The sequence below is a fragment of the Lepidochelys kempii genome, chromosome 1 (assembly GCF_965140265.1).
Source record: "Lepidochelys kempii isolate rLepKem1 chromosome 1, rLepKem1.hap2, whole genome shotgun sequence".
In the NCBI taxonomy this organism is placed as follows: Eukaryota; Metazoa; Chordata; order Testudines; family Cheloniidae; genus Lepidochelys; species Lepidochelys kempii.
The window spans coordinates 161,737,519-161,761,234 of NC_133256.1; the positions used below are offsets into that span (position 1 = coordinate 161,737,519).

Consider the following 23,716-nt stretch of genomic DNA (forward strand, 5'->3'; position numbering starts at 1 on the left):
ATAAAACAAGGAATTATGTTCTTGCTTTATAACAAAATGAAATTTAAGCTGTTAGAGGACTCAATGTTTAATGGGAGACTTGTTTTTTTTTTCCCCCTGAGAGCAATCTGTCTCCCAGTCTTAGACTGATAGGCTGTGCCTTGTCTGTGTAGATATAGTAGGTAGTTCAGAACTTTTGCTAGGGAAGTCTGGAATAAAAAAAGACACATCCTTTCTGTCCACCAGATACGTTTTTCCAAAGCTCTAGAAATACTTATAAATGTACCTCTCTGCATGGTAACAAGGCAGGCTTTGTTAAACAGCAGAATCACCACAGAAGCAACCTCACTAACTAGAATCATTGGAAGTCATTGTTATGCCAAACTGCTATCATGAACCTGGGAAGTGAAGTTTTGTAAAAAGCTCTGAAACCTACATTTCCTGGATAACCAGACCAGATGACAAAGGTCTCTTAAGTTCCACTTACAATTTTAACAGTCTTATTTAATAAAAAGGAAGGCCCTCAAAAAGTTTTACTAATGAAATTACTACATAATGAGTTTTAAAACACTCACTAGGATTAGATTTTGTTTAAAGCTTGTTTTCTGTTTGATAGGCAGGATGATTGTACCAATGTTAACTATCCATTTCTGTTATGCTGAATTACAGACATATACACACAACTGTACCTTAATACACACATATTTACAGTTTCTAGGTGTTTATTTTATGCAAGTTACTCAATTTGAAGGGAAACATTGGCTCATCATAAAAACCTGAGGAATTTTGGTGTCTGCTTTGTAAATGCTGTTTCTAATGCTTGCTCCAATGTTTCAATGGCTCAAGAGTACTGGGACATAGGTTAGGCCCCAAATTAGAGAGGATTGACCAAACCTAATATGAAGAGAAATATTTTCATGTTTGTTAAGATTTCAATGAAAAGTTAGATTTTATTTAGATTTAAACATTCTCCAGAAGTGTTTGGAGCCTAGATAGATCAGCATTGTAGTCCATGAGAACCAGAAAGTGAAGCTACTAACCAAAATACTTAGTTCTGATATAGCTCTTTTCTTTCTCAAAGTGCTTGGCAAATGTCTGATAATCTTGAAGGGAAACTTAATATTTAAATTATCCAAGCAGAGTGAAATGCAAGAAATACAATAGGATAAAATGGAAAAAAATAAGTTAGATACTTAAGAGTTATTTCATTTTTCATAATCTGAACTATGAATTTAAAATAGATGGAGCCAGATCCCTGTGAGTTGCCCGTCTGTACCCCAGGATGGAGTGGGGTCAAGGTGTTTTTTACACTGGAAAGGCCTTAGTGCAGCGTCAGGACTGCTGTAAGTTGCAATGACAGGAAACAATCCCCCCACCCCCAGGCTGTTACAGCAGCTAGTGATCAGACAAACAGAATGGGTCTCTGCCCATGCCCCCTTTGCTGAAAGCAAGGGGGCTAGAACCACTATACTCGCCTTATGAAATCTGGAGATTCCTCTATGCTGGGAGAATGCACAAGAAGTCTGTTACGCTGGCTTTACCTCAGCTTTGTGCTGCCAAAGTAACACAAAAACAACTAACGACTACTCTTGTAAAATGAAAATCAGAAACTGTATACACATTGAGTACACCTTTAATCAGGTACAGAATATGATGAGGAAACAAATTCTAATAATAATTACCAGTAACAAAAAAATAATGAATGTTGAAAACCTCTTTCCCATCTAATAAGGTTAGCAGAGATGTTTTTCAGGGACACCTTGGAAGAATGAAGACCTAGTAAAGCTGAGTATTATTTTAGCAGTTACCTCTTCGCCTTTGATTTGGGATGGTTTCTTGACAACTTCTTTTACCAGCTGTAATATAGTGTCAGTCTTCAGAGTGTTAAGTGCACACACTAAGTCCACAAGAATAAGCTGAGATGCACTTGCCACTGGAAGAATCTAAATGACACAAACATAATTAAGTTCAATGTACCAGGGAACGATGGAGGAAAACAGCATTTCACACTACTAACCACATGCAAACATGCATATGAAACTCAAATAGGTGATTTAGGAACTACGCAACAAGTTATCATAAAAGGACCCCCAAGGGGATCAGAGTTTGGGTCTCATTCTCTCTCTCTTTCTGACCTGCCCTGGTAGGCTGGGTGCATAATGAGACAATGCATTCCGACTAAGGCAGATTAGGAAGAGGGCTTGTACTTAGTAACCATGTTTGGCTCCAGAAGGAGCTACCTCTAACTTTCCTCCTCTGGAAAGGTTTCTAACCTGGAGCCTTGGACAGCAATGGAGGAAAACTGGAGTTGTCTGGGCTTCAACAACTCAAAATAGCTTGGTATTAAAGTGCTGGACTTGGCTTGGCACAGCACATAGTGCTTACTGATAATTGTTCTTTGCATCTATGCATGAAAGTGGAGATCACCACCTTGGTATCCAAGAACTTTTCCTTTGCAGTTGTTTCTAAAGCTGGTCAGAACATTTTCATCTAAATGAAATTTAGTCAAAACATGCTGTTTCAAAGCCAAAACATTTCATGGAGATTTATATTTTCAATTACATGTCTCCTGGAAAGGATTTTGCGATTCCTTTGTTCAAGTCTGACCAGAGAGACAGAACAAACTGAAAAGCTGAGCTTTTCAATCTGAATACAGCTATTTTGCAAATTCCATTTTGCAAAAATGTTTGCGACGTTGTGTTTTTGTTGCAGCGTGGAATGAATGCAAATTTTTAAACCTTGAAAGTAGTCACAAAAGAGAAAGGTCACTCTCCGGACAGCTATTTAAATCTGAGATAAGATTTTAAAATAAATTGTAATAATGTGCAGAATGAGAGTCCTGTTTCAGTTTGCACATAAATTAAAAAAAAAATGGTATTTAACTCACTTTTCTATTTTCATTTCCAACACCAAGTATTGACCAAAGTAAATAAGTTCTACTATTTTATAAAAAATAAAATATCTTTTTCCAGAAAAGGGGAAGCCAGTAAGATTATTTTTGTCATGGGAAAGAAATTCTTCAGGTTGTGTTACAGAAGTCTTCAGGTTGTGTTACAGAAGTCATGCCCCAGACAAATGGTCTCTTGATTCTTTAAGTAAAATACTTTCTTCTTTCAGTATTTTTCTTCAACACGCAAATTAAAATCTTTATTTTTCCTATTTGTTTATATTTGTTCCATTTACTTAGAGTCTTCACGTTTTAAATTTTAACCATTATATTGAATTCAAATTCTTATCTAATGGATTGTTTTTGTCACTTGTACAACAAAACCAAAATAAAACAAAACGTGGGTCTTTGCAGTGAACCTAGGAACAAAACCTCTGTCTTTTCATTAGAAAAGAAACTATCATATGAATTAACATTTCTTTAACTTCACCTTTATTTTACTTTGATTCTTATGAGCTTTTTTGTTGTTCCACACTGCTGCTACTGCTGATATTAACTGGACTCCAAGGTGTGGCGTCAGCGGATTCAAGAAATCTAAAATTTTATTTTTTATTGTCTATAAAAAAAAGAGATTAATATGTTATTGCTAAACATTGTCAAAAACGTTCAAGACTGATCTTCATTGTTCATTTGGAGATTCTGTGGCTTTTTTATGTGGGATTCAGAAGTTATACTATCATTAAAGAATAGTACTGTACACTTTTGATTCAGGTTAATTTAGATTATTTCTCATGGATTCATTCTCCTCCGTTATTAAAAAGGTGTGATCTCAAATCCTGGAAAGCTAACAAAAACAAAAATCTATTTTTCATCATGCATATTCTCTGCCCAATCATTTTTCATACACAGTACTTCCTCATTATTAATCAATGTCTGTAAAATGGGGGGAGGAGGAGGAGGAGGAAACTAGTAGTATACATAGAATGACAAATATATAAAATATTTTAGAAAGAGTAGAGAATTGGATGACAATTTAGTAAAGGAGGATGGGATGAGGAAGTTAGTGAAGAGGGCAATGTAAGAATTAATGGAAAAGTGAGTTTTCAAGGAGGGAAGAAAGGATTTGAAGGACATGAGAAGAGTGGCAGGGCCAGCTTGGCAGAGAAATGAAAGGCTATTCCAAGAAGAGAGAGAATATACATTTTAAGTAGTATTTTTTAGGAAACTGTAAGTACTATGTTTAGAGGACAACTGGAACACTAATTTTACATTTTCTCATTTGCTTCAATGGACTCTTTGCTGCCTTCTTCCTGTAAGAATCAAAAGGTTATAAGAGTATAGGAGCTCTTCAGTAAACCAGATATGTGTCTCAGATTCCCAATTGTTCTGACCTGAGTGGCTTCTTGAAAGAAAAAATGATTCAATATTCTTTGTATAAATGTTACCAAAGCAACAGATAAGCAAAAACAAAGTAAAGAAAACAAAGGATTATACTTCAATGTAAACGAATGATCAACTACCACAACTGTCTAAAAATAAAACCCTTACATACTCTGTTGGGGTATGTAAGGGTTCAGTAAAGACCTGGGTAACTGCTATCATGGTAATAGGGAATAAGGCACAGGCAAGCACTATTTCTTTGCTTGATAAAATTGCCATCCTCTTCCCTTCCCTTCTGCTTGTTAAGAATAGATAAGCGTTGCAGCTGCATAAGGAATATGGTTGTCTGAAGGATACCCTTTGTGTGGAAAAAGTGTGATCTCCCCCCTTCCTTCTTCTCCCAGGTACATAAAGGAGCTCAGGGTCATGGCCCCTTCCTCCCTCCCCTGTGAACTACTGATTAAGGAAACTTATGCTACAATTACTGCAATGAAATGTATCTTCAAGGTAAAATGTCTGTATAATATGCTTAAAGCTGTAAACAGGGGCGGGTTTAATTATATTCAGTATATAGCTATTAATATTCATTATTATTAAATAAAGGTTTTGCCAGCATTGCAGTAAATGTGGGTATTTACATATTAACTTAAATAAAAAAGAGTGTGATGTAATTAATTTGGGGGTTACTCAACAATTGGGTCGAGGGGAACAAGTACCGTAATAAAGAAGCCCGTTTACTCAATCTGCCTCTGGGTCCTCCTGCTCCTACCTTCCATCTCTAACAAACTTGGAAGTTAGCTCATTGAATGAATACAGTAAACAAACAATCTGTACAAATCCGAAACCAACATCCAAGGAGGCAGCTGTCTGTTTGGTCATATCCCCCACTAAAAACAAAAAAAAACCATCGCCCCCACAACTTTCACCCATGGAAATATACTCAAAAAGGAAGAAACACAAAATTGTTTTCAAGCAAGTTGCCCATGCCCCCGCGCCCCCCCCCCAATGGAGTAGACAACCACATCAATGTGTAATGGAGGGCCTCAACAGGCCCACAAAAAATAAGTAATTGCTCAACAAAAATACAGCTTCTCACCCAATCTTCTTATTCACCCTCCAATATTTCTTAAAATAAAATTTAAATCACACCTATGACAAACTGTCACATCATTCTTCTGCCCACAAAAGAATTGGGAAGCTGGCAGTTACAGGCTGACTAGGTGAAAATTTAGAATGGCTTCACTGGGCAAAGTTCACAGCTTATTCAAGAAAATAAAGATTAACTTCAATACAATCATCAAAAATTAAGATAAATTTATACAAACCCTATCTCTCATACATACTACTTATCTTACCAGTATCAGTTATTCAAAAACTGAGTGTAACAGTAGTTAAGGGGAAAATATGCAGTGTGCTGTGTCATGTTTATGATGTCATCAGCTTTAAAACTCAAATGTTGATCGATATGGCAAAATCTTATTACAATTCATAACAAAAGCAGAACGAATTCTAAATACTTAAGTAAATGAAAGAGCACGCATAGCTCAAGTTCACTCCAGACAAGCCAGAAACTGTTAACTTGCATGAGGTCCTCTCTCACACTCATTTGGACAGACACCTTGTTTCTGGGTTGCAGTGTTTTTGTTTTGTTTTTGAAAGAGAGAATGGAGAAAAAAATACAAGGAAAGGAAGAGGATTTAATAGCGGGGCGAAAAGCACATGTATGGGAAAAAGGGGGCAGAAAAAAAAATCACCAAAAGGCAAATTAATTTTATACAAATTGTGCATCAATTTAGGTTTGGAAATCTGACACTTTGCAACTGACTTGCACAAAAGGTGACAAGCCTTTTATAGTAGGAATTCTGCACCTTTGACCAGGAACATTCTCTGCAGCCTATAAATTTCAGAAACTGTAAAACTACTTTGCTATTTTGAGAATGGCAAAACCATATACAAGAACTTTACACAAAAGATAATGGGGGGCAGGGGAGAAAGAGTGCTTGGAAAGGATTCCTACTTTGGTTGCCTTAAAGTAAACTGAAGAAGAGCCTTTGGTTGCTCCAAGAAAGTCAACTGGTCTTTTTTGAGAGTCTTCCCTTTTTATAACGCTCCAAAGAAGGGCCATTGTGTTAACAATACGAGGCAATTCTTCCAAAATGGCATTCCTGGCATTTCTCAGGTTTGTGGGGTCAGATATAGGGGACACCTAGGAAAACAAATATCTATATTAAACAACATATTCTGTGGACAAACACTCAAGTGTATGCAGATTCATTATTCTTAATATTGTTACACAATCTTTAGTGCGGACATCTGCTTTCCATCCAAGAAGTCTTTTGTAATAATAATTTTGCAAAACATTAGATCATTCAGCTGTTGTGTTTATAAACTTTATTATCACTTACAGAATGGGTAAGTATGTGTAACTAGAGTATAACATTCTACTGATTTTGCTTTTGATTGAAGAGTTCATTTCTCTGTTTGAGACCATATCCTCTTCCAATACATGGTGCAAACTACATATCTCCATTTTCCACATAATTTGTAACAAAAAAAAAAAGAGCGTGAAATGCATTCTCATTTAGAATACATGCCACTAAATATACTTCTGATTATTTATTCTGTGGCAACTTTCCAGTTAAACAAATGAAGTAAAGTAACTTGGGAATAGAGCCACAAAATGCATGAGTATTTGGGTGGGGAAGATCAAATTAAACTTGTTCTGGTTTTGCAATATAAGGAAAAAAAAGTGAGAAAAAAGGATGCATATAGAGTTGTCTGCAGTGCGGTTTTTCAGATGTACAAATTTTGTTCACTCACTTTCATTTAACAGCATACTGAATATATTTATATTTATAAATGTAAAATTCATATTGTTCTAGAGAAATTTTTAGAAAAAATGCCTTTATAGCTTTTTTGACAGCATGACATTCACATTTCTTTCTTCACACATACAAATTACTTCAGAATAATTTGAGAATATTGTACTTTTTCCATAAACGAGTAGTGTCCAATAATCCAAATATATTTATTGTCAGCACACACTGAGTTGGGGTGAGAGAATAGTTACCTTATCATCTGCAAGCAGAGGGTTCTCCTCTACACAAGCATGTTCCTCTTCCTACATGGAAGGAGATTCTGCTATCCCTATGGTAACCGCCTCTCATTTTTGGGCCCACAATAATAGACATTAATGGTCATGATTCAGCCAAGAACGTAAGTACTTTGCTGAATTGAGGCCAAACTGTCAAACGTATGGTTGGCATTTGGAGACAGATATCTACTGAAGTAATAAGAAGCAGTCTACTACCTTTTTGGCTTGATTAGGATGATCCAAAAGGCAAAAATGACCAATGGTTGTTAAGCCTTCCAAAAGTGTCAGAGGATAATCTGGCGTAATGTTCTCCCTTTTAGAAGTTACACTTTGGAGAAGAACACAAAAGTTATTAATAGTACAATTGGATATTTTCATTCTTTACATGACTACTATGGTCAAAAGAGTATTTGGTTCTATGTTCTAACTGCTGAGGTATCAGAAAGCAAAGCTTTTAAAATAACTTGTCAGACAAAAAAAAGTAATTTTAGAATACTTTAGACAATAGTATGAGGTTTGAGAAAATAAGCTTATCAGTACTTTGTACTGAATAGTTAAAATATCAAAACTCTGCATTTAAGAATCTTACCTCACAGACATCTTCACAGTTTCATTTTCATATTGTTTAACAAGTTCATCCAGGTTTTTACATATCTGTATGATAAATGGTGCCACAGTCCAGCCTAAAGATTTCCCAAAGTATGGCAAAGAATGCGTGACTAAACCTACCCAAGATGGATGCATCCCATAGCCATACTCTGGCTGCAAACCTCTAACTACAGCAGAGACAAATAATCCTTGTGAAGTTATTGGGTGTGGATGCACATACTGCACTGCACTAATAGCCTGCTGGAAATTAAGAGCTCGTTGCCATTCCTTCGATAGGTCTGGCTGGTTCTCCTGTTCCTCATGTGTCTGTCCAAGATGGTGCTCCAAGGCAATCAATATTTGCAAAAGCTTCAGCAGCTCAATCTGAAGGGGGTGTTCACTCCATATCTGATCTTGCCCAAAATTGATAAGGCTTTCTTCAAAGAGGCTCTCTTCGATGACACTATTAATTTTATCAGATGTCATCAGTTCATACCGTTTTTGACTTGTATACATAGAAGCAGACAAAGAAAGAAGAACAAACTCTTGAATTTTGCATCTTCCAAGCAAGTTGTGTATAAACTCGATATTCTTGTTTTCTGCTGACTTTAGCATTGTGGCCAGCTGCACCATCATTCTAATCAAGACTTCTACACTTTTGACTTGGACATCTCTGTTGCCAAGCACATCTTTGTGGGTTACCTTCAAGTAACATGGATAGTAAGAGCGCAGAAAACTCAAACAGAGGTAAGCCAGCAATTCTATTAATAAAGAATGGGGACACATGGTTGGTGACTGAGTCTGAAGCTTACCATAAAAGCTCTGTCCCACAAGAGTTTCCTGGTGCCGAGCTAGAAGATTATAGATGAGATTTAAATGAGCTGTAGAGCTCGTATCCATGCTAGTACTGGCCACAGCTTCAATGAATTCTTTAGGGTTTGTTTTGAGTACTGCCTCTAGCACAGAAAAAGCATACAAAACCCTCTTGGAATCATAAGGCTGAAAATACAAGAGAATGTGTTTAAACAGAGCCTCTATCATCTCTTGTTTTTCTTTCTGCTGCTTGAGCAGCCTAGAAGTTGTAATCGCTTGGAGTTCCAAATCCACCTCCTCATCACTTGATAGTGATTCCGACGCTTGAGTTTTCTCAGAGTCTGCACGCACAAGATTTAATGTAGTACTGGGTTTGGAGCCATGAAGAGGGAAAGCATTAGATGAACTAACATTCTTCATGTTTTCTCTGCAGTCGATTGTAGCTCTGGAGTTCTCCTCATTGCTCATTTCCTGTGGATCCAGAGAAGGAGAAAAAGATGATGTATTTTCACTATCAATATGTCCTGTGCTGGTATCTGCTGATTCTGTGTGTTCACTGTTATCATGATCACCACTGGTATCCTGTGGAGTTTCTGTACAGTGAGAGAGTTCGTTTTCAGGCAGTCCATTTTTTAGCTGAGATGTCTCTGGATCTATTTCCACTTCAGCCCAAATAGCTTCCCTGTCCACAGTTGTAAATTGGCTCACTGGTATGTTTTCTTCAGAACTGCTTTCATGTAGCACAGAGGCTCCAAATGACTCTTTGAAAGAGGCACTTTTCTTGCTAAACCAATGATGCAAGTCTTCTGAAAAAAATATGAAGATTTCAAAAATTAGTGTTTATTATTACAGTTAAAACATTCAATAGCCTTTATGCTGAAAGACAAACTGTAAGAGAAAATGTAATGGTGATCAAGTAACTGACTTTACATTAAAAGTTAAAAATCTTATTTATGCCAAGGAAATAATTTCATTGAGCAGTTATGTTTTATGATGGAATTGTACAAGTCAGAGATACCATAAACCTTCTCAGACTGTAAACTCTTTGGGACAATGACCATGTCTACTTCTATGATTGCACAGCAGCTGGCACAAGAGACTCCCTTTGGGTGCTACTATAATGTAAATAGTGAGAACGATGATGTTTCGCAAGTCAATTAGATAGGAAACAAGGTAGAAAAACTGTTATGCAAACAGATAGCTGGATTAAAAAAAGCAATTCAACTATTAGGAGGTCTAGAAGCTTCTTTTGCAGAAATGCTAACCCAAAAGAAGATACTGATGGGCCTTATACCTTTAAAAAGGTATGACCTACTCTATAACTGCGTTTAAGCATTATTAGAGGTGTAACTGAGAAGAGTGATATATGCAGCTGGCATCGCTGCTTATAAGGAAACACCTCAAACTGAAGAGTATGACACCTAACGTCAAAGACTGGCTTAAAATGGAGTAAGGTGACTGTCAAGGTTCCTCCCCCACTCTGAACTCTAGGGTACAGATGTGGGGACCTGCATGAAAACCTCCTAAGCTTACTTTCACCAGCTTAGGTTAAAACTTCCCCAAGGTACAAATTAATTTTATCCTTTGTCCCTGGATCTCCACTGCCACTACTAAACTCTAACTGGGTTTACTGGGAAACGTAGTTTGGACACGTCTTTCCCCGCAAAATCCTCCCAACCCTTGCACTCCACTTCCTGGGAAAGGTTTGGGAAAAATCCTCACCAATTTGCATAGGTGACCACACACCCAAACCCTTGGATCTGAGAACAATGAAAAAGCATTCAGTTTTCTTACAAGACGACTTTTAATAGAAGTAAAGAAATCACCTCTGTAAAATCACGATGGTAGATACCTTACAGGGTAATTAGACTCAAAACATAGAGAATCCCTGTAGGCAAAACCTTAAGTTACAAAAAAGACACACAGACAGGAAGAGTCATTCTATTCAGCACAGTTCTTTTCTCAGCCATTTAAAGAAATCATAATCTAACACATACCTAGCTAAATTACTTACTAAAGTTTTAAGACTCCATTCCTGGTCTATCCCCGGCAAAAGCAGCATACAGACAGACAGACACAGACCCTTTGTTTCTCTCAATCCTCCCAGCTTTTGAAAGTATCTTGTCTCCTCATTGGTGATTTGGGTCAGGTGCCAGCGAGGTTACCTTTAGCTTCTTAACCCTTTACAGGTGAGAGGATTTTTCCTCTGGCCAGGAGGGATTTTAAACTGGTTTACCCTTCCCTTTATATTTATGACAGTGACTAACTGTTAATTGACTTAACTCAAACAGTTACATTTTCAGCCTGAGAGCAGCTTTACCTGCTGAATTCTTCTGTTTGATGCAATGGATGGATGTGCGCTGTGTCTTTGGATGAAGAAGCAGCAATAGTACTGGCTCAAGAATTCGTGCAACATCATTAAGTGAGAGAGCACGTATCAACCAGCCCTGTGCTGCGGCACCAATTGCACCATCTGAACAATTTAGACTGTCCAACACCACAAACAGAGATCTGAATGGAGAAATTGCAAAGGAGAAGTAAAATTACAAGCCCTCTTTCACAACACATTTTTAGACTCCACTCCTGCAAATACTTGCCCATGTTTCAGCTTTACTCCTGATAGTAATTCCAATACCCAGAAGTAGTGCCACTGAGTTCAAAGTCGAGCACATGTTTGCAGGAGCAAGGCAAAACATACTATGTGTGTGTATATTGCACACACGCTATCTCCAATTAGAGAACGTTTTTATAATATCCTCTCCTACTTCATAAGGCTTGAAATTTTTGGCTCATATTGTATAAGACTGAGGAGCACAATGAGTAACATGCCACCCTTGCATTACTTTAACAATATTTTGAATGTAGTTGCTTTTGCCGGGCCCTTTTATCCTTTCCTAGGGAAAGGCCCCATCTTCTTGATGTAGGAAGCCACTCCTATTAGAAGATGGGCCTCAGCTGTTCACTCTTTGCTGACAACACGGAAAGCAACTCCAAACTCCTCCCCTTGAAGCACCAAACAAAACAAAACCAACCAAACAAAAAACCCCCACAGCACAAGTACTTTATTACTTTGGGTGAGAGTGTGTTACCAACACAAATAGGGGGTTTTATTTTTAAGTTAAAAATAAATAAATATTTGACGGCCTTACTTTGGTTCATGACTGTCCAGGAGATTTTTTTTTTCTAGCAAAAAAAGTATAATTTCCCTAAATATATTTATATAAACATTAAGCCAGGCAAATCAAAGTACAGCAATACCTGTCAAAGGATCGATTGTGGGAAGTGACTCTGCTGCCTTGGATTTCTCTGGTCAAATGCCATATAACAGAGAATCTGAACAGTGCCTCCAGCCTTGTCCCCTTTACAGAAGAAGACAGAAACTTTTTGATTCTGAGGTACATGTAGTAAGTTTAGTGAATTTAAAAGGCTCTAGTAAAAAAAATGCTTATTGCATAGATTACTTCTAAAATCTTAAGAATTCTGCACCTGTTTTTCCATTTCTAGATAGGATTAACATACAATGTCATTTTCCTGCCATGCACTCACAACCCAAGGCAATCAAAACAAAAAAGCACCTAATGCACAATAAAGCTGATGATTTCAAAGAAAAGACATGTTTGGAATTCCCATTTACAGTATTTTAATCTCTTGAGTTATTGGGGGTTGGATGACAAAGAAGGGTGATACGAAGGGACTGTTATTAGTAGGCAGACCTTACTGAGGATTATCATCCCTGAATGTGTATAAGAGTCTAAAATATAGGATTTCAAACTCTTGACTATTCAGATACCCACAACCCCTATATAGATCTTAATATATAAGAAGTTTCAGAATTGTGAAAGCAGATTAGATAGATATAGCTATATATAAAAATCTATCGTAGAATGTTTAAGACTGCGGTTATAGATTAGCATCAGGTTGTGACCTTTTACTTAATTTACATGTTAGCTGTCAGAAAAACTAAGAAAGAACTGATCGATCTTGAAAATAGGGAAATGAAATTGCTAAAGGGAATTGGCTCATTTTAAATACAGTTTGACTATTGCCTGGTCTAGGAGCTGTTCAGTGCTGTCTCAGACACAGGGTCAAATGACTTATCAGAACATAAGGTTGGGAAGAATAAGTCAACGTCCAGCTCAAAGTGTTTTCAGACTTACCGATGGATCTGGAAAATATTTAGAAATGCTGTGAAGGATTGCTAACTTTGGAGAATCTGTGATTTTAGGGAAAGTGTATAGCATCCAATGACTAAGATGGGTCCTATGTTGATTCATCCAGAGACCCTGAGGGAATTCACCACAGGGAGGAGTGATAGAGATTCTCAGCTGTGGTCTCCAGAGAAGCAGGGGTTGAGAAGCCCTGAAGCTATATGGCTAGGGAGCTGAAGGTTGGCTGGAACCAGAGGTAAGACACTACAATAATGAGGCAGCCTAGGAAATACAGGACTTACTTTATCGTGATCCAATAGCGTATGACAAATAATATCTTCACAAATATTAGCTGATGGAGCCAAGCAGTGCAGCCTATAAAACAGTTCCACACAGGTGATGTGGTGCTCCCTTGTCTCTTTGTTCAGCTGATTCCAAAGCACTTGAGCGACTCTCTGGGGGAACAGATAAAATACATTGTACCACCCCCCACTGATTTAAAAGCTTGGTATAAACACTAAAGTGTTTTGTATTTGTGAAAAGGGTAGTTCATATTTTCCTATCCTACATATTCTCAGTTTAGGGAAGAGCAAGAGGCTGATTCACAAATCCGGAACTAGGGGAACACAATAGCACTGTCCTGGAGCTGCAATCAACTCATGTTTGTGCACTAACGGGTGAGGAAAGCAGAGTTCTGCTTCCATTTCTAACTTTAATCCCAACCCTAAACATTCATAATTCAGATGATATAAACAATACCAAAAATTGCAACACAAAAGTGGCACACACGTAAGAAATGGAACACTGGGATGGTTTTACCACTTTGGCATACAAAGAGGAACAAAGTTGAAAGAAGTGGTAATGTGATAGAGCCATCTTTGCCTCACATGACTAAACAGTAGCTCCCAATTAAAGTTTAAGAATTGAATTTAGAATATCCCCCACACCGCACTTCGTTTTAAGAACTAACTAGCTGCTTAGACATGCCCTTCTCAAATTACCTCTCCTTCCAGCTACGCCTCTCAACTGCCCTTCACATTAGCTTTTACAAAGAGTTGAGAATTGACGTTGGGCTGAAGCAGAAAGAAATATTAAGATAACTTTACAGTTGTCCTTAGAAATATTTCCTATAAATAACATGGGATAGATCATAACATATTGCAGAATAAAAAAAATGACTATGGTATTTGATCAAAGAGACACCCATTGGATTTAGATTCAATATTTCGTCTATGAATAATATGGATGCTGATTGTCCAAAGCCATAATCCAAATGAAGACATCCTATCTATGATTAAATATCCAGTGACGCAGAGGTGTAACATTTCCACCTTATTACCAGAGTATATAATTTTAGATAATGGTATCCAGTCTCTTTTCCACTATCCTCCATCCCATCTATTTCTACCATACGGTTTTGTTCTTGTTTTGTTATTCCTGCTTCCCCTATCCCAGTTCATTAGCTTTGCAGGAAAGGTAAGAGAAACTGATGAGGTTAAAAAAAAAAAAAAAAGCAACCATTTTAAACTTCTTTTCCTGCCCACTATGTTTTGCCTTTTAAACAGCATTTTGGGGCCCACCAGCCAGGTGAAATTCTTACTTTCTATTATCAATAGATAAAATGGAAGCTGTTTAAAAACTCTCAGTGAAGCTCTTTTACAGTAGTAGTTGACAGTGGCTATTGGACCACAAACAGCTACTGATAGGGTACCCTTCAGAAATATTTTTATTCCACATAAGGGGGAAAAAAAAAAAAAAAAAGGAGAGTACTTTGATTTTTTCCCCCCATTTTATCCACCACCACTAATTTTTCATACTGGGAGCTCAAAAGAGCATAAAATCCTTTCAAATTGTAGTTTTCAAGTTCAAAAAACAAAATCAACTGAAGACATTTAGAGTTAGGGATCAAGATTTTCAAAAAGTGACTAGTGATGTTTGATGCCCCACTTGGGACACCTGGGTCTTTATTTTCCAAAAGTGCTGAGCATCCACCCTCAAACTCAGAGATCTTTAAATCTGTGCACAAGAAATTTTCTAAAAATCTCCACTGACTTTTGAAAATATCAGCCATGATCCATTACAAGAGACATAAGTTATGTCAGAGTGTGTATAACTATGCCATACATGAGACTCTCCAGTAGACATGAAGGCACTACCTTCAATGTTGTGTTAGAATTATCCCAGAAAATCCATTTAATTATGACTAACATATATTTTAGCTAAAGTATATTTGTACAGTAAAGAGTTTGACACCTGATAGAAGTCTGTTTTCTCCGATATTAGCTTTAGAACGCCAGGAGCAATGGGAGGAACTGTGACCATCTGCAGTCTCCCAAAGAAGGGGTTGTGTCCAGAGATTTTATACCGCTTCATTCGATCTTCAATCACAAGTGCCAGTGACTGAGAATGGTTGATAACTTCAAGCAGTGTGGAGATGGACACATTCTGAACATAGCAGTCATTTACGCAGCAGCATATCGTCATTAGGGATTTAAGCCACAGAGGGAAGCTGGTATCACAACCTCCTCAGAGAAGACAGAGGGAAAAAATGCCTTTATAACATTTAAACGTTAGATTACTTTATCAGACATTTGTCAAATCTGAAGATGCCATGGAATTTACCTTCCCTTCTAGGCTGCACAAAATCATGAGCTTTATAACGACTCTTATATTTCAATGTGTAGCAATAGCTTGACCTACTAAAATATGTTATGTACTACACTTTTATTCTTTTAAATTAAAAAACATTTATACATATATTTTAGGCACTTCTAACACCAGTTAAATTTTATTATCCACTACGTTATCATGAAGCAGCCCAAAAGACTAGGAAAAAACATTAAAACAGCTAAACAACATAGCAAATCTCAACATTCTACCAAGAGCGTCATCCTCTCAGCACCTCCCCACCAAATGCACACATTTTCATTTTATATTCTGTTACATTCATGATACGTCCATTAACAGCTAGACTAATTTGTTTGAGAGAGAGATATGTTGGGGTACAATTAGAACTAACTAAATATAAAAGTCCTAAAACACAAGCACCTCAAAAATTGTAACAGGAAAGCCACTGACAAGATTTGGTAATAATTACAAATATAAGGCTTTGGATTTTTAGTAACAAAACCCCCCTGACAAATCCATACTTGTAGAAGAATGCTAGTTCCTCATGATCTACTCTGAGCCCAGACATTCCTCTCACAATCAAATGAAAAAAGACCAACCAATCTGAAAATTAAGAATGTGCATGAAGATGTAATTTTTTTCAAATTAACGTTATTCTTTCTCCTATTCGTGTAGCTTCTGTATGAACTCTCTTATAGAAAGTTACTCACCCCTCCCTTCCTTACTACAAATTCTCTGATTTGGGAGTGAGGTTCTTTTTGTTTCCCTGGAAACTGTTTACTTTGTATGGACTATAGAGAGTAAAAAGCCCTAAAAGTCAGATTGGAACCAAGAATGCCTATATTGACTCCAACATGATATTCTGGGAACTCAGACGCTGTATGACTCTAAACCCTTTAATTATAACACTTTACATAACTGAAGTGTCTTCCCTCTGAGCATCTCAAAGAACTCTAACGTTGAAGACTCAACTGCCCAGGGTGCAGGTAAGTATTATCCTCATTTTACTGGGATGAGAAATCTGTCGCAAAGCCAGAAGCAGAACCCAGGTCTCCCATTTCCTCACTCCTGTGTCCACCACAAGCCTGTCCTTCCTAAAGGCCCACTCTTACTCCCCTGGAAGAGGATATCTGAACTGTCAATGGGAACCAGCCCTAACTATGCAAATTGTTCTGATATTACAATGTTAGCCTGTGTTGACTCTTTCCGCAGGGAACCCTGAGGGGGTAGGGCGAATTGTTTTATCCAGGACCGGAACACCAACGTATTTCAAAGGAGAACAAAGTGGATTTAAAAACTGCAACACAAGCTCAATTCTAAAACATAAGATGCACTCTAATATTGGCATGTCTTGGCCATAGTAAGCAATTTGCCTTTAGTCTCTTCCCATGTCCCTCCAAATACCCAAAATGCACTATAACTGCATTCATAATACACACCCTGTCACATTATATTGTGTACACATTCTTGGTTGTGCCTAGTACATAGTGCACTTAGTTTGCAGTACAATTTACATTTTGGGACACTGAAGTTATTTGTCTAAAGACAATTCTTACCAGGAACTTGAAACAGAGATAAATACAATTGTTCTGTTTCTTTCTCAGAAAGGTAGACTGGGAAGGTAGTACAATCCAGTAGAAGGTGACAAGCAGCAGCAAAGGCCTCTCTGCAGTCTTCTTTCATGTCCCGCAAGTCAAGCATTACCTGGTCAATGTCCCATTCTTCTTCTTTTCCCTTTTTGCTACCAAGGTCATGGTTTGCAGGGGAGAGAGGCTCCAGACTTTTCTGTTTAAATGGTGACCCTCGAACTGTGAACAAGTCTGAAAGCATTTGTTTAAACTGAGGTACGGTAATTTGCTTTCCTTCCCAGGGGTTCTTTTTCTTGCTAGCATTTTCAGCAACTCTGTAATTATTTTCTTTCTTCTCTCCTACGCTCATGTTTGCTATCGAAATTCTGCCATTTCCTGGGTCTTGTAAATGCACCCCAAAAATGTATTTACTAGCAAACTTATCAACTAACTCTTGGATACAGTGCAAAGTCCTCTGAATACTCCCTCCATTTTTCCAAACATCATCCTTCTCAGGAGTCACTCTTGGCAATCCTAAGTGTTGAGAGAGCTCTGGGGATGAGGCACTTAGACCTATGCCACTGTCTTCAGACTTGAGGGGAGCGAAAGCAGCGTCATCTTCATTCTGTACTGCAGGCTTGGTTTCTAAAGTTATATCACCATTTTCTTGTTTCAATGGGCTCTGAAATGGAAGCAGTGGGTGTCTATTTTATTACACTGTATTTTTGGAGTTACTTTAAATAATTGAAATCACACTTGGGGCAGCAGGGGGAAAAGAGTGTAGGACAGGAATCCCTTCCCTTCTGCCTTGATAACTTGTGCTGTGGCTTTGTGAAAGTGGTATCAATAGACTTGTAAGAGTTATGGTCCTGCTGATGATTGCTGTTTAGCTAATATTCTCTTTTTGGGGGAGGAACATTCTATGGCCTGTATTATACAGAAGGCCAGATTACATGGCCACAATGATCCCTTCTGGCCTTGGAATCTATGAATCTCCTGAATTTATGAATAAACCTCCTTATCTGGCAATTGTTGGAGCCAAAGAGATATTTACATGAAATAGATGCGGCTACTGATGAGCGGCTCTGTTGCCTTTAAGACAAAATTATACTTGTTTTAAAACTATTCCTCACACCTCCTCCTCTCTGAGGCTCTGGGCCATGTTCAGCACCTTCATGATCTAATGTTGCGCAATAGCAGCCCAACAGGAAATTTAAGAAGTGATAAAGTGTGGAAGGAAAGGGTTTCCTTGTTATGCCATTGATTATAACGTCAATAACGCAGCAACTGCCAAGTCTGATTGTTTCTAACTTATTTCTATGCTTGTATTATTGCTCATCATTAGCAAACTGTGAAGTTTGTTTTCTACCTTATCACACATAAATTATTTGCCCTGTTCTTGTGAGCTTGTTTAACCATTTGTAGTATTAAAGTGCATCTTGTAGCAGGTCAGGTAATCGTGATAACAAAAAGGCTGGGCTTGATCTGGCCACTTGCACTCTTTATTTCAAATGCCCCAGGGCATCTTACCACTGCATTGAGTAGCGTCCACAGAAGACCAGGCTCTTTTCGGCAGATGGGATGGAGCAGGAAAGGGGTTTGCACCACATCCTAGTTTTAGACAACACTATGCCTTTGCATGGCTTGGACAACAAGTCAGCTAAGGTTGGAGTGGGTTCTCAAAATGAGAACAGCTCAGACACATAGCACAAAGTGACTCAGAGTGTATGAAAGGGGCCTACATAGATATACTGCCGCAATGAGTAACCTAAATTTCAGTTAGAGTAGAAAAGTTAGTAGCATTCCATAAAAGAATTTGCATTATTAAAATAAGGTGAGTACACCACTCTTGATTTGTGAATAGTTATTTATAATAATATGCAACAGGCCTTGCAGCAATACCTACCGAGTTTCCACTTCCAGTCTCATTATCCAAGTAGGCAGGAGGCATTTGTACTTTGCTAAGCACTTTGAAGCAGGTCTTTAAAGCATGAGTGAGTTCTGGTAAACTTAGAATCTCCACATTCTCCAGAAGAGACTGTACCATGTAACTGAGCATCTGTGGGAGATACTGAGTCTGCACTTCAGAGTAAAGTTCCTAAAATAAGCAGGGATTTAAAATAATTAAATGCTAAATAGCTTAGCAGACAGAAATGGATTTTACCATTGTCAAGCTGCCTAATATAAAGTCTAACTTCAGTGAGCACAGATGTGACTAATATATGATGCACATTGAGTTAAGTTGCATATGGTTGCTTTAAATAGTGCTATTACTCCACCCAGTGCTGAACGTAGAACCAGATCCTAGTGTTGAATGGAATTTGACTACTGATAATAGCCTTGCAAAACAGCCCAAATAACAGATCCACCCAAGCAGCAAAGTGGAAAAAAAACCTGACAACACATGACTTTTATATCCTTTAAAATAGGATACAGTTAAAGAAATTTTTTTTGATGGGCAAGTAAAATGAAAAGTAATCGCCCACAAGCAAGTGGGCATACAGAACTTTGCAAGACTGATAACTCATGCATGACCGTTCTAATTTCTATTTCAATAAATTACTGTTTTATTATAAGGATCCAGTTATAATTAGAAAATTTCAGTAATTTTCTCTTTTCACAAGTTCATTATTTGTATGTAAGTCATCTAATCAATATATTGTGTGATGGGGCAAGGCCAGATGGCTACAGAAAAGTAGTGGGAGATAGATATATTAGCTCCAGGCTCAACAAATCCCTGGTACCAGGTTAAGTGAAATGGAAGCTGCTCCAGGTCAATTAAGACACCTGGGGCCAATTAAGAACTTTCCAGAAGGCAGGGAGAATGCTAGGTTGATTGGGACACCTGAAGCCAATCAGGGGCTGGCTGAAACTAGTTAAAAGCCTCCCAGTTAGTCAGGTGGGTGTGCATGTCAGGAGCTGTGGGAGGAAGTTGTGCTGTTGGAGAGTGAGTAGTACACACCATATCAGGCACAAGGAAGGAGGCCCTGAGGTAAGGGTGAAGTGGAGCTTGAGGAAGTGAGGGCTGCTGTGGGGGAAGTAGCCCAGGGAATTGTACATGTCATGTTTCTGAAAGATCAGCTATCATAACTGATGCTATTAGGGTCCCTGGGCTGGAGCCCAGAGTAGAGGGTGGGCCCGGGCTCTCCCCCCCGCCACCTTTGCCCCCTGATTAATCACTGAGACTGGGAGACAGAGACTGTGCAAGGAAGGATAATTTCTCCTCACCTCCCTTGCTGGCTTATGATGAAAATGGCTCAGTAGACTGTGACCCTTGTCTCTAGAGAAAGAAGGGTTACGTGGAGGGTTACAGTGAGCCTCTGAGGCTAGCGAAATCCGCCAGGAAACGCAGGACCCACGGAGGCAAGGACAGAGCTTTGTCACAATTGATTTTCCAAGAAGTGCTGGTATTCTGAGACTGGAGTTTATATGTTTGTCAGATAACTTACGAAGATATTTGCCTATTAGCTGAGAAGCTCAAAACCATTCTTATTAGGAGGATGTGTTGCATACAATGCTGATAGTAAACCCCCCATTAACACCTCACTCTTATACATGCTGAGAAGATTAGGAACAAAGTTCTACTCTTGGTTTACATGGCATGAAGTGGTCTTGAATGGAACTCCTCACACGAGTAGAGTGGGCAGGATTTGGCTCAAAGCATTGTGTATTTATTCATTGGTATTCTTTTCAAATGAAAATATAGTTTCCCCCATTATATAAATAAATAAATAAATAAAAATGTATCCACCAAAATAAAAGCAATGCTTCTGTGAAACTGAAACTTATCTGATAAAAGGAAAGAAAATGAGTCAGGATCTGAATGATTAACTTTAGGTCAAACTTGCCTTACCAAAGGAATCACATCAAGAAGGAACAACAGTAGTGTGCAGAGCTCTGAAATCGTAGGAGTGTTGACATTTTCAGTAAGGTATCTTGTCTGCATGGATTTATTCCTGGTATTGAAAGAGAATGTGTGTTCTTTCAAAATACACGATTTACTGCAGGATGTGGGTTTTTTTGTTTTTAAAAAAACCTAAACGTACTTTATATTGGCATCCGTGCTAACTACACAAGCCAAGAAGGCCGATTTGTATCCACCATCAGCTTGGCTATTTAAGTCAAGTTCTTATCAACATTTTATTGTGATCACAAAGTTGTATACAGTTTAGAATCCTACCATATGGTAGTTGAGAAGTACAAGAACACATTGTATTATCTTAATCAAGATAAGCACGAGATTCTTCTCTTCTTTAAGGCTCATATTAGATACTCAGCAACGTTACCTGTTAGTCTAATTCCTCTCTGCTGTGCTGAGGAAACCCCCAACTATTAGTAGCCTAGCATATAAAGGGATATTTTCTGGGAATTTCATCTTCTGAAGACAAATTTATAAAACTCACAGAGACAGGAGTAGAGTAAAGGAAGAGTGCTATTATGCCATTCCAATAAATATTGGCTCATTTCAAGCACTAGTTATGGTGCTTAAATACTATGCTTACTGAAATGACACCTCCTTTCAATTACCTAATTAGGTTTAGAATGAAAACACACTCATACTTAATTGCACACTTTGGAGGAAGCACTTTCACGTTAAAATTTTGATTACAGTAAAATAGGTTCACCTATTATAAAAAACAAAATATTGGCCACCTTGTGTGCCTCTTAAAGAATATTAATTTATTTCTACATAGCATGTGAGAAGACACTAGTCCAGATTTTTCTATATGGGGAGGCTGCTGCATGCTGTATTTTATGTACGTTAACTGAAAAAAAACAAGTGGCCAGGAAAGCTCATCCTAGGGGATAAGTATGATCTTATCCCATGTGATCTCCTTGCTTTCTACTTATGAACATGCAGTTTTTTTCTCCAGAAAACAACCATGTTGCTTTTTGGAAAGAGTGACCAAACCATGGCAGTTTATTTTGTATTTAGACAGATAAACAACTGCCTCAGATTTAACTATTTACATTAGATGGTTAGTTCAGTATCTAACCATGCATCTCTCTGCCCCTTTGGTTAGGATCATGACACTGGCATTTGAATCTTTCATTGACACTTCTGTTGTCCTAGCTGTTGTCCTATCTATGTAATTCTTAATTTATCTTTGCATTAACGCCAGACAGCATAACTACCTGAAGCAGTCCTCAAAACATCTGGTCATATAATCCCATAGAAAATCTGTACTTAGGGATGTGATCAACAAGTTGACTGTTTTAACAATTTCTGAGGCACTTCTATTCTCTTTGATCGCACTGTAAGAAGAACAAACAAATGATCAGTGAAGACTAAACAACAAGCATACACATTTTTGTATTATTTGATCTGTTCTTAGAAAGTTGGCCTGAAGAAGAGACATGAAGTTCCTTAATTCAAAAATTAAAACCAACCATTTTGGAATAGCTAAATTTTGCAAGTGTTTCTGAAGCCAAGAAAAATCTTTAAACCTTTAATTTGATTTTGTGGACTAAAAAGTTGAGTTCTATCAATACATTTTATGTAGTAAATCTGATGTTAGAGAGGCACAGTGGGTGTATGTATTTATGTATGTAACACTGCACACATAAATCTGATGTTATCAGCCAAGAATCTAAATCAATGATCTCAAATTCTCTTGGTTGGAAGAGAAAAACCCTGTGATGCCAAAGGAGACTCAAGGTAGGAAATATAAAGGAAAATAAAAGAGAGAGATTGGAAAAAAAAAATCAATGATTTTCAGCCTGTTTACATCAAAAAGACACTGTTAGAACTTATGTTATTAATAAACAGGTAAGATTTACCCAATGTGATTACTGAATAGTTTACTTTAGTAAGCTCTCTTATGAAAGATACAATTTCAACTATTAGGTGAAAATGGTTACGGTATACCTTGTAAGTACATTGCCACTTTGACTGTAGCTAAGTTTAAGATCAGAACCCAGGGCATCCTGGCAATAAGAATAAAAGGCTCGAATCACTTCAAGGAACAAATCCCCAACAACTTGTGGCCCTGCAATCAAAGGAAAAATAAATCCAGTAATTACTGCAAACTGATTACAGTATTAATCAATTACAAGCTTTTAGTCTAAAACTGAAGTTCTGATTATAAAGAAAATGTACTATCCCATGGTTACTTACGGGAAATAAGGGGATGAGAAAATTTTCTATGACATTTTAAACTACTATCCAGATTCCACTTGTGAGATCAAAGGTGTGTGTATTAAATAACTTAGTTCTGTACTACTTAATAGAATGTGAGAGCCAGAATTTTACAATTTTTTGTGAAGTTGCTTGAAAGGTTGGGCTATTTATTCCATATTTGACTTCAAAAGATCACATGGTAGTTACTTAATGAATGCCTGCACTGTTTTTAAATCACTTCAGACATTTATATAAATGTGTGCTAATGACCTATTTAATATACAGTGTGCATGTCTCAAATGACAATTGTGCAATCAAATTCCAGAGTCCAGATTCAGGGGGTTCCCACTGCCAGTTTAATATGCTGGCATTACAATGAAGTCTTCAACTCCATTCATGGAAATTAGAACAGTTGGTAGGATCACACAGGTTAATACATGGAGAAGAGAAAGAAAAAGCCTATCAAGGAAAAAAGGATCAGAAATACACTAAGAGGGCCTGATTTTCAGA

At 37.7% G+C, this 23,716-nt stretch overlaps 1 protein-coding gene across 7 annotated transcripts in view; it reads right to left on the reverse strand.

Annotated features, from left to right (window-relative positions):
- The window catches only part of DOP1B (DOP1 leucine zipper like protein B), an 87,729-nt gene that overhangs the window by 22,718 nt on the left and 41,295 nt on the right, over positions 1-23,716 (reverse strand). For 5 of the 7 annotated variants that reach the window (XM_073361195.1, XM_073361230.1, XM_073361225.1 and 2 more), the window contains 14 exons: positions 22,955-23,075; positions 22,222-22,341; positions 20,939-21,041; positions 18,992-19,183; positions 17,074-17,767; positions 15,143-15,414; positions 13,192-13,344; positions 12,000-12,100; positions 11,062-11,252; positions 7,930-9,547; positions 7,557-7,668; positions 6,264-6,452; positions 3,357-3,482; positions 1,788-1,922 (listed from right to left, as the gene is read on the reverse strand). In XM_073361195.1, coding sequence (XP_073217296.1) covers positions 1,788-1,922; positions 3,357-3,482; positions 6,264-6,452; positions 7,557-7,668; positions 7,930-9,547; positions 11,062-11,252; positions 12,000-12,100; positions 13,192-13,344; positions 15,143-15,414; positions 17,074-17,767; positions 18,992-19,183; positions 20,939-21,041; positions 22,222-22,341; positions 22,955-23,075 — 4,127 coding nt within the window. The remainder of the gene's footprint in view (positions 1-1,787; positions 1,923-3,356; positions 3,483-6,263; positions 6,453-7,556; positions 7,669-7,929; positions 9,548-11,061; positions 11,253-11,999; positions 12,101-13,191; positions 13,345-15,142; positions 15,415-17,073; positions 17,768-18,991; positions 19,184-20,938; positions 21,042-22,221; positions 22,342-22,954; positions 23,076-23,716) is intronic. The other 2 variants (XM_073361204.1, XM_073361214.1) reach the window with 2 other exon arrangements.